The sequence below is a fragment of the Procambarus clarkii genome, chromosome 4 (assembly GCF_040958095.1).
Source record: "Procambarus clarkii isolate CNS0578487 chromosome 4, FALCON_Pclarkii_2.0, whole genome shotgun sequence".
Lineage (NCBI taxonomy): Eukaryota > Metazoa > Arthropoda > Malacostraca > Decapoda > Cambaridae > Procambarus > Procambarus clarkii.
In genome coordinates this window covers 39,631,794-39,641,539 of record NC_091153.1, presented here as the reverse complement: position 1 = coordinate 39,641,539, position 9,746 = coordinate 39,631,794, and the positions used below count along the sequence as shown (strand labels likewise).

General features: G+C 50.8%; 3 protein-coding genes across 3 annotated transcripts; 2 read left to right on the top strand and 1 right to left on the bottom strand.

Annotated features, from left to right (window-relative positions):
* The first annotated feature begins 701 nt into the window (after positions 1 to 701).
* On the top strand, positions 702 to 1,423 carry LOC138371116 (uncharacterized). Its single transcript, XM_069335934.1, has 2 exons — positions 702 to 851; positions 983 to 1,423. Exons 1-2 carry the CDS (start codon positions 702 to 704, stop codon positions 1,421 to 1,423), a joined length of 591 nt encoding a protein of 196 aa, XP_069192035.1.
* Positions 1,424 to 1,443: 20 nt separating this feature from the next.
* LOC123749130 (probable inactive protein kinase DDB_G0270444) lies at positions 1,444 to 2,322 on the top strand. The gene is made up of 2 exons (XM_045731249.1): positions 1,444 to 1,689; positions 1,738 to 2,322. The coding sequence occupies exons 1-2, from the start codon at positions 1,444 to 1,446 to the stop codon at positions 2,320 to 2,322; spliced, it is 831 nt and encodes a 276-aa protein (XP_045587205.1).
* Positions 2,323 to 2,665: 343 nt separating this feature from the next.
* Positions 2,666 to 5,351, bottom strand: LOC138371115 (probable inactive protein kinase DDB_G0270444). Its single transcript, XM_069335910.1, has 4 exons — positions 5,106 to 5,351; positions 3,648 to 4,811; positions 3,061 to 3,516; positions 2,666 to 2,905 (listed from the first exon to the last, which is right to left on the bottom strand). Exons 1-4 carry the CDS (start codon positions 5,349 to 5,351, stop codon positions 2,666 to 2,668), a joined length of 2,106 nt encoding a protein of 701 aa, XP_069192011.1.
* Positions 5,352 to 9,746: the final 4,395 nt, after the last annotated feature.

Genomic DNA, 9,746 nt, shown 5'->3' with positions numbered 1-9,746 from the left:
ACCATACAGAAATATACCATACAGAAATATACCATACAGGAATATACCATACAGAAATATACCATACAGAAATATACCATACAGGAATATACCATACAGAAATATACCATACAGAAATATACCATACAGGAATATACTATACAGGAATATACCATACAGAAATATACCATACAGAAATATACCATACAGGAATATACCATACAGGAATATACCATACAGAAATATACCATACAGAAATATACCATAAAGGAATATACCATACAGGAATATACCATACAGGAATATACCATACAGAAATATACCATAAAGGAATATACCATACAGGAATATACCATACAGGAATATACCATACAGAAATATACCAAACAGAAATATACCATACAGGAATATCTGCAGGTCTACCTTCAGGTTAACCTGCTGGTCTACCTCCAGGTCTACCTGCTGGTCAACCTTCAGGTCTACCTGCTGGTCTACCTTCAGATCTAGAGGTAGACCTGCTGGTAGACCTGCTAAACGGAGACCTGAAGGTAGACCCGAAGGTAGATCCGAAGGTAGACCTGAAGGCAGACCCGAAGTTAGACCTAAAGGTAGACCCGAAGGTAGACCTGAAGGCAGACCTGAAGGTAGACTCGAAGATAGACCTAAATGTACACCTGCAGGTAGACCTGAAGGTAGACCAGCACGTAGACCTGAAGGTAGACATGCAGGAAGACCCGAAGGTAGACTCGAAAGTAGACCAGCAGGTAAACCTGAAGGTAGACCTAAAGGTAGACCTGGAGGTAGACCTGAAGGTAGACCTAAATGTAGACCTGCAGGTAGACCTGAAGGTATACCAGCAGGAAGACCTGAAGGTAGACTGAAGGTAGACCTGAAGGTAGACCAGCAGGTAGACCTGCAGGTTGACCTGAAGGTACACCTGAAGGTAGGCCTGAAGGTAGACCTGCATTTAGACCTGAAGGTAGACCTAAATATAGACCTGCAGGTAGACCAGCAGGTAGACCAGCAGGCAGACCTGAAGGTAGACCTGAAGGTAGACCTGAAGGAAGAAATGCAGATAGACCTGAAGGTAGACCTGCAGGTAGACCTGAAGGTAGACCTGCAGGTAGACCTGAAGGTAGACCTGAAGGTAGATCTGAAGGTACACCTGCAGGTAGACCTGAAGGTAGACCTGCAGGTAGACCTGAAGGTAGACCTGCAGGTAGACCTGAAAGTAGACCAGAAGGTAGACAAGCAGGTAGACCTGAAGGTAGACCAGCAGGTAGACCTAAATGTAGTCCTGAAGGTAGACCAGCAGGTAGACCTGAAGGTAGACCTGCAGGTAGACCAGCAGGTAGCCCTGAAGGTAGAACAGCAGGTAGACCTGAAGGTAGACCTGCAGGTAGACCAGCAGGTAGACCTGAAGGTAGACCAGGAGGTAGACTGAAGGTAGACCTGAAGGTAGATATGCAGGTAGACCAGCAGGTAGACCTGCAGGTAGACCAGCAGGTAGACCTGAAGGTAGACCAGGAGGTAGATCTGAAGGTAGACCAGCAGGTACACCTGAAGGTAGATCTGTATGTAGACCAGCAGGTAGACCTGAAGGTAGACCAGGAGGTAGACCTGAAGGTAGACCTGAAGGTAGACCAGCAGGTAGACCTGCAGGTAGACCAGCAGATAGACCTGAAGGTAGACCTGAAGGTAGACCAGGAGGTAGACCTGAAGGTTGACTAGCAGGTACACCTGAAGGTAGATCTGTAGGTAGACCAGCAGGTAGACCTGAAGGTAGACCTGAAGGTAGACCAGCAGGCAGACCTGAAGGTAGACCAGCAGGTAGCCCTGAAGGTAGAACAGAAGGTAGACCTGAAGGTAGACCTGCAGGTAGACCAGCAGGTAGACCTGAAGGTAGACCAGGAGGTAGACCTGAAGGTAGACCAGCAGGTAGACCTGAAGGTAGATCTGAAGGTAGACCAGCAGGTAGACCTGAAGGTAAACCAGGAGGTAGACCTGAAGGTAGACCTAAAGGTAGACCAGCAGGTAGACCTAATGGTAGACCAGCAGGTAGACCTAAAGGTAGACCAGCAGGTAGACCTGCAGGTAGACCAGGAGGTAGAACTGAAGGTAGACCAGCAGGTAGACCTGAAGGTTGACCTGAAGGTAGATCTGCAGGTAGACCAGCAGGTAGACCTGAAGGTAGACCAGGAGGTAGACCTGAAGGTAGACCTTAAGGTAGACCAGCAGGTAGACCTGAAGGTAGACCAGCAGGTAGACCTGAAGGTAGACCAGCAGGTAAACCTGAAGGTAGACCTGAAGGTTGACCAGCAGGTAGACCTGAAGGTAGACTAGCAGGTAGCCCTGAAGGTAGACCAGCAAGTAGACCTAAGGGAAGACCTGAAGGTAGACCTGCAGGTAGACCTAAGGTAGACCTGAAGGTAGACCAACAGGTAGACCTGAAGGTAGACCTGCAGGTAGACCAGCAGGTAGACCTGAAGGTAGAATAGCAGGTAGGCCTAAAGGAAGACCTGAAGGTAGACCAGCAGGTAGACCTGAAGGTTGACCAGCAGGTAGACCTGGAGGCAGACCAGAAGGTAGACCAGCAGGTAGACCTGAAGGTAGACCTGAAGGTAGACCTGCAGGTAGACCTAAGGTAGACCTGAAGGTAGACCAACAGGTAGACCTGCAGGTAGACCTAAGGTAGACCTAAGGTAGACCTGAAGGTAGACCTGCAGGTAGAAACCTGCTGGTCTACCTGCAGGTCTACCTTCAGGTCTACCTGCTGGTCTACCTTCAGGTCTACCGGCAGGTCTACCTTCAGGTCTACCTGCAGGTCTACCTTCAGGTCTACCTGCAGGTCTACCTTCAGGTCTACCTTCAGGTCTACCTTCAGTTCTACCTGCTGGTCTACCTTCTGGTCTGCCTCCAGGTCTACCTGCTGGTCAACCTTCAAGTCTACCTGCTGGTCTACCTTCAGGTCTTCCTTTAGGTCTACCTGCTATTCTACCTTCAGGTCTACTTGCAGGTCTACCTGCTGGTCTACCTTCAGGTCTACCTGTTGGTCTACCTTCAGGTCTACCTTAGGTCTACCTGCAGGTCTACCTTTAGGTCTACCTTCAGGTCTTCCCTTAGGTCTACTTGCTGGTCTACCTTCAGGTCTTCCTTTAGGTCTACCTGCTGGTCTACCTTCAGGACTACCTTCAGGTCTACCTTCAGGTCTACATTTAGATCTACCTGCTGGTCTACCTTCAGGTCTACCTGCAGGTCTACCTTCAGGTCTACCTGCTGGTCTACCTTCAGGTCTACCTGCTTGTCTACCTGTATTTCTACCTTCAGGTCTACTTTCATGTCTACCTGCAGGTCTACCTTCAGGTCTACCTTCAGGTCTACCTGCAGGTCTACCTTCAGGTCTACCTTCATTTCTACCTGCAGGTCTACCTTCAGGTCTACTTGCAGGTCTACCTGAAGGTCTACCTGCAGGTCTACCTTCAGGTCTACCTGCAGGTCTACCTTCAGGTCTACCTTCAGGTCTGCCTGCTGGTCTACCTGCAGGTCTACATTTAGGTCTACCTTCAGGTCTAACTGCAGGTCTACCTGCAGGTCTACCTTCAGGCCTACCTTCAGGTCTACCTGCTGGTCTACCTTCAGGTCTACCTTCAGTCTACCTGCTGGTCTACCTTCGGGTCTTCCTGCAGGTCTACCTTCAGGTCTACGTGCTGGTCTACCTTCAGGTCTACCTGCAGGTCTACATTTAGGTCTACCTTCAGGTCTACCTTCGAGTCTACCTTCCGGTCTGCCTTCAGGTCTACCTTCGGGTCTACCTCTAGATCTTCCATCAGGTCTACCTTCAGGTCTACTTCCAGGTCTACCTCCATGTATACCTTCAGGTCTACCTGCAGGTCTACATTTAGGTCTACCTTCAGGTCTACCTTCGAGTCTACCTTCAGGTCTGCCTTCAGGTCTACCTTCGGGTCTACCTCTAGGTCTTCCTTCAGGTCTACCTTCAGGTCTACGTGCTGGTCTACCTTCAGGTCTACCTGCAGGTCTACATTTAGGTCTACCTTCAGGTCTACCTTCGAGTCTACCTTAAGGTCTGCCTTCAGGTCTACCTTCGGGTCTACCTCTAGGTCTTCCATCAGTTCTACCTTCAGGTCTACTTCCAGGTCTACCTCCATGTATACCTTCAGGTCTACCTGCAGGTCTACATTTAGGTCTACCTTCAGGTCTACCTTCGAGTCTACCTTCAGGTCTGCCTTCAGGTCTACCTTTGGGTCTATCTCTAGGTCTAACTTCGGGTCTGCCTTCAGGTCTACCTTCTGATCTACCTTCAGGTCTACCTTCGGGTCTACCTCTAGGTCTTCCATCAGGTCTACCTTCAGGTCTACCTCCATGTATACCTTCAGGTTTACCTCCAGGTCTACCTTCAAGTCTACCTCCATGTCTACCTCCAGGTCTACCTTCAGGTCTACTTCCAGGTCTACCTCCATGTCTACCTTCAGGTCTACCTCCAGGTCTACCTCCACGTCTAACTCCATGTCTACCTTCAGGTCTTCCTCAAGGTCTACCTTCGGGTCTACCTCCAGGTCTACCTCCAGGTCTACCTCCAGGTCAACCTTCAGGTCTATTTCCAGGTGTACCTTCAGGAATACCTCCAGGTCTACCTGCAGGTCTATCTTCAAGTCTACCTCCAGGTCTACCTTCAGGTCTACCTCCAGGTCTACCTTCGGGTCTACCTTCAGGTCTACCTCCAGGTCTACCTTCAGGTCTACCTCCAGGTCTACCTTCAGGTCTACCTCCAGGTCTACCTCCAGGTCTACCTCCAGGTCAACCTTCAGGTCTACCTTCAGGAATAACTCCAGGTCTACCTACAGGTCTATCTTCAAGTCTACCTCCATGTCTACCTTCAGGTCTACCTCCAGGTCTTCCTTCAGGTCTACCTCCAGGTCTACCTTCAGGTCTACCTCCAGGTCTACGTTCAGGTCTACCTTCAGGTCTACCTCCAGGTCCACCTTTAGGTCTACCTCCAGCTAGGTCTACCTCCAGCTAGGTCTACCTTCAGGTCTACCTCCAGGTCTTCCTTCAGGTCTACCTCCAGGTCTACCTTCAGGTCTACCTCCAGGTCTACCTTCGGGTACCTCCAGGTCTACCTTCAGGTCTACCTTCAGGTCTACCTTCAGGTCTACCTCCAGGTCTACCTTCATGTCTACCTTCAGGTCTACCTCCAGGTCTACCTTGAGGTCTACCTTGACGTCTACCTTGAGGTCTACTTTCAGGTCTACCTGCGGGTCTACCTTCAGGTCTACGTTTAGGTCTACCTCCAGGTTTACCTTCGGCTCTACCTCCAGGTCTACCTTCAGATCTGCCTTCGGGTCTACCTTCATATCTACCTTCAGGTCTACGTTTAGGTCTACCTTCAAGTCTACCTTAGGTACTGGGCCCAAGCAACAGTACACCTCAGGTACTGGGCCCAAGCAACAGTTCACCTCAGGTACTCGGCCCAAGCAACAGTACACCTCAGGTACTGGGCCCAAGCTACAGTACACCTCAGGTACTGGTCCCAAGCTACAGTACACCTCAGGTACTGGGCCCAAGCAACAGTACACCTCAGGTACTGGGCCCAAGCAACAGTTCACCTCAGGTACTGGGCCCAAGCAACAGTACACCTCAGGTACTGGGCCCAAGCAACAGTACACCTCAGGTACTGGGCCCTAGCAACAGTACACCTCAGGTACTGGGCCCAAGCTACAGTACACCTCAGGTACTGGTCCCAAGCTACAGTACACCTCAGGTACTGGGCCCAAGCAACAGTACACCTCAGGTACTGGGCCCAAGCAACAGTACACCTCAGGTATTGGGCCCAAGCTACAGTACACCTCAGGTACTGGGCCCAAGCAACAGTACACCTCAGGTACTGGGCCCAAGCAACAGTACACCTCATGTACTGGGCCCAAGCTACAGTACACCTCAGGTACTGGGCCCAAGCAACAGTACACCTCAGGTACTGGGCCCAAGCTACAGTAACCTCAGGTACTGGGCCCAAGCTACAGTAACCTCAGGTACTGGGCCCAAGCTACGGTACACCTCAGGTACTGGGCCCAAGCTACAGTACACCTCAGGTACTGGGCCCAAGCTACAGTAACCTCAGGTACTGGGCCCAAGCAACAGTACACCTCAGGTACTGGGCCCAAGCAACAGTACACCTCAGGTACTGGGCCCAAGCAACAGTACACCTCAGGTACTGGGCCCAAGCAACAGTTCACCTCAGGTACTGGGCCCAAGCAACAGTACACCTCAGGTACTGGGCCCAAGCTACAGTACACCTCAGGTACTGGTCCCAAACTACAGTACACCTCAGGTACTGGGCCCAAGCAACAGTACACCTCAGGTACTGGGCCCAAGCAACAGTACACCTCAGGTACTGGGCCCAAGCAATAGTACACCTCAGGTACTGGGCCCAAGCAACAGTACACCTCAGGTACTGGGCCCAAGCAACAGTACACCTCAGGTACTGGGCCCAAGCAACAGTACACCTCAGGTACTGGGCCCAAGCAATAGTACACCTCAGGTACTGGGCCCAAGCAACAGTACACCTCAGGTACTGGGCCCTAGCAACAGTACACCTCAGGTACTGGGCCCAAGCTACAGTACACCTCAGGTACTGGTCCCAAGCTACAGTACACCTCAGGTACTGGGCCCAAGCAACAGTACACCTCAGGTACTGGGCCCAAGCAGTAGTACACCTCAGGTACTGGGCCCAAGCAACAGTACACCTCAGGTACTGGGCCCAAGCTACAGTACACCTCAGGTACTGGGCCCAAGCAACAGTACACCTCAGGTACTGGGCCCAAGCAACAGTACACCTCATGTACTGGGCCCAAGCTACAGTACACCTCAGGTACTGGGCCCAAGCAACAGTACACCTCAGGTACTGGGCCCAAGCTACGGTAACCTCAGGTACTGGGCCCAAGCTACAGTAACCTCAGGTACTGGGCCCAAGCTACAGTACACCTCAGGTACTGGGCCCAAGCTACAGTACACCTCAGGTACTGGGCCCAAGCTACAGTAACCTCAGGTACTGGGCCCAAGCAACAGTACACCTCAGGTACTGGGCCCAAGCAACAGTACACCTCAGGTACTGGGCCCAAGCAACAGTTCACCTCAGGTACTGGGCCCAAGCTACAGTACACCTCAGGTACTGGGCCCAAGCAACAGTACACCTCAGGTACTGGGCCCAAGCAACAGTACACCTCAGGTACTGGGCCCAAGCTACAGTACACCTCAGGTACTGGGCCCAAGCTACATTACACCTCAGGTACTGGGCCCAAGCAACAGTAGACCTCAGGTACTGGGCCCAAGCAACAATACACCTCAGGTACTGGGCCCAAGCTACATTACACCTCAGGTACTGGGCCCAAGCTACATTACACCTCAGGTACTGGGCCCAAGCAACAGTAGACCTCAGGTACTGGGCCCAAGCAACAATACACCTCAGGTACTGGGCCCAAGCTACATTACACCTCAGGTACTGGGCCCAAGCAACAATACACCTCAGGTACTGGGCCCAAGCTACATTACACCTCAGGTACTGGGCCCAAGCAACAGTAGACCTCAGGTACTGGGCCCAAGCAACAATACACCTCAGGTACTGGGCCCAAGCAACAATACACCTCAGGTACTGGCCCCATGCTACATTACACCTCAGGTACTGGGCCCAAGCTACAGTACACCTCAGGTACTGGCCCCATGATACATTACACCTCAGGTACTGGGCCCAAGCAACAGTACACCTCAGGTACTGGGCCCAAGCTACAGTACACCTCAGGTACTGGGCCCAAGCTACAGTACACCTCAGGTACTGGCCCCATGCTACATTACACCTCAGGTACTGGGCCCAAGCTACAGTACACCTCAGGTACTGGCCCCATGATACATTACACCTCAGGTACTGGGCCCAGGCAACAGTACACCTCAGGTACTGGGCCCAAGCTACAGTACACCTCAGGTACTGAGCCCAAGCTACAGTACACCTCATGTACTGGCCCCATGCTACATTACACCTCAGGTACTGGGCCCAAGCTACAGTACACCTTAGGTACTGGCCCCATGATACATTACACCTCAGGTACTGGGCCCAAGCAACAGTACACCTCAGGTACTGGGCTCAAGCTAGTACACCTCAGGTACTGGGCTCAAGCTAGTACACCTCACGTACTGGCCCCATGCTACATTACACCTCACGTACTGGGCCCAGGAAACAGTACACCTCAGGTACTGGGCCCAAGCTACAGTACACCTCAGGTACTGGGCCCAAGCTACAGTACACCTCATGTACTGGCCCCAAGCAACAGTATACCTCAGGTACTGGGCCCAAGCAACAGTTTACCTCAGGTACTGGGCCCAAGCAACAGTTCACCTCAGGTGCTGGGCCCAAGCAACAGTACACCTCAGGTACTTGGGCCCAAGGGCTAATTTAGCCTGGTGGGATGTGTGTGGAGGCAGCCTGGGTGCCACCTGCGCTCAGCACATCTGTGTTCTTGTGTCTCCCGGTACATTGTTGTGCACTCATTGTGTCGCAGAGTGTGAGAGTTGGCAGCGTCTGGCCGGGCTTGGCAGGGATTTACTGGGTTTTGCTAGCCTGGATTGGCCTTGACTTGGGTCGGCAGCAGTTTCCTGGGCTTGTTTGGGGGAGTTGACAGCATGGTTGGTGTTGGCTGGCCATTGTTATATGAAGTGATTCATTATTACTTGCTGCCTTATATTTTGTTCGTTTACTCAATATCACTGTAACTCTCAGGTCCCCACCCACAATTTCTGCATATATTTTAGCAGTACCCGGCCACGCGTTGCTGTGGCTCAGCAACGCACACCACAGCAACCTTCCCTGTCTCCCAGTCGTCCCCTTCATTCCCCCCTCACCCGTCTCCTCGGCCTCCCCACCATTCCCATTCCCCCATCCCCACGTCCTTCCACACCATTACCCGCTCTCCTGTCCCCTCGTCCTCCCCACCATCCCCCACTCTCATCCCCTCGTCCTCCCCACCATCCCCCACTTCCTCGTCCGCAGCCTTCCCAAACGGTCTGATGTTCCCAACAGAAAATTGGGAACATCAAGTGAACTGATGTTCCCATCACTGAAATATAAGAAAAATAGTTAAGAAATGAAATGAAAATATGAAAAAAATAAAAAATAAAGTATACTCATGAAATGAACGGTGTGGTAAACGACACAGCTCAATTCCAACACAATGTCACACAAAATAATTCAATAAAAATTAAAATAAATCGAAATCTATGAAAAAGAATGTATCATTGGAATCAGAAACATTTAAATGGAATTCGTGACATATTTAGTATAGCGTGCATGTTGCTATTATGTGCAACAGATAACGCTGTTTTCAAAACGCATGTTTTTACCTGTCACAGGGGTGGTATCTATATAGCAAGTATATAATAAGAAGCGCCTATTCGAATGCAACGTTGTGTCAAAATTTCAAAGCAATCAGTGAAGAACTTTCAGAGATTACAGCGAGTGTTGCTCTTACGTCCAACAGATGGCGCTGTTTTTCGAAAAAAGTATGTATTTTTCCTGTCACAGGTGAGGCATGTATATAGTAGGTATATAAAAAGACGCGCCTATTTGAATGCAATGTTGTGTCAAAATTTCAAAGCAATCGGTAAAGAGGTTTCGAAGATTTCCCTCACATGAAAAACACTTGAAAATCACAGTTTTCAGAAAAAGCATGTTTTTTTATCGTCACAGAAGTGACACCTATATA

What these genes read in the sequence shown, in the direction of transcription:
- LOC138371115 (XM_069335910.1), bottom strand. Translation starts at nt 5,351, where the DNA reads ATGAAGGTAGACCCGAAGGCAGATCTGAAGGTAGACCTGGAGGTAGAG. An exon ending in ACCTGAAGGTAGACCTGGAG is followed by an intron (nt 4,812 to 5,105) that starts GTACCCGAAGGT and finishes TTATTCCTGAAG; the next exon opens with GTAGACCTGAAGGTTGACCT. An exon ending in ACCTGCAGGAAGACCCGAAG is followed by an intron (nt 3,517 to 3,647) that starts GTAGACCAGCAG and finishes GTAGACCTGCAG; the next exon opens with GTAGACCAGCAGGCAGACCT.
- LOC123749130 (XM_045731249.1), top strand. Translation starts at nt 1,444, where the DNA reads ATGCAGGTAGACCAGCAGGTAGACCTGCAGGTAGACCAGCAGGTAGAC. An exon ending in ACCTGAAGGTAGACCAGGAG is followed by an intron (nt 1,690 to 1,737) that starts GTAGACCTGAAG and finishes GTAGATCTGTAG; the next exon opens with GTAGACCAGCAGGTAGACCT.
- LOC138371116 (XM_069335934.1), top strand. Translation starts at nt 702, where the DNA reads ATGCAGGAAGACCCGAAGGTAGACTCGAAAGTAGACCAGCAGGTAAAC. An exon ending in ACCAGCAGGAAGACCTGAAG is followed by an intron (nt 852 to 982) that starts GTAGACTGAAGG and finishes ATAGACCTGCAG; the next exon opens with GTAGACCAGCAGGTAGACCA.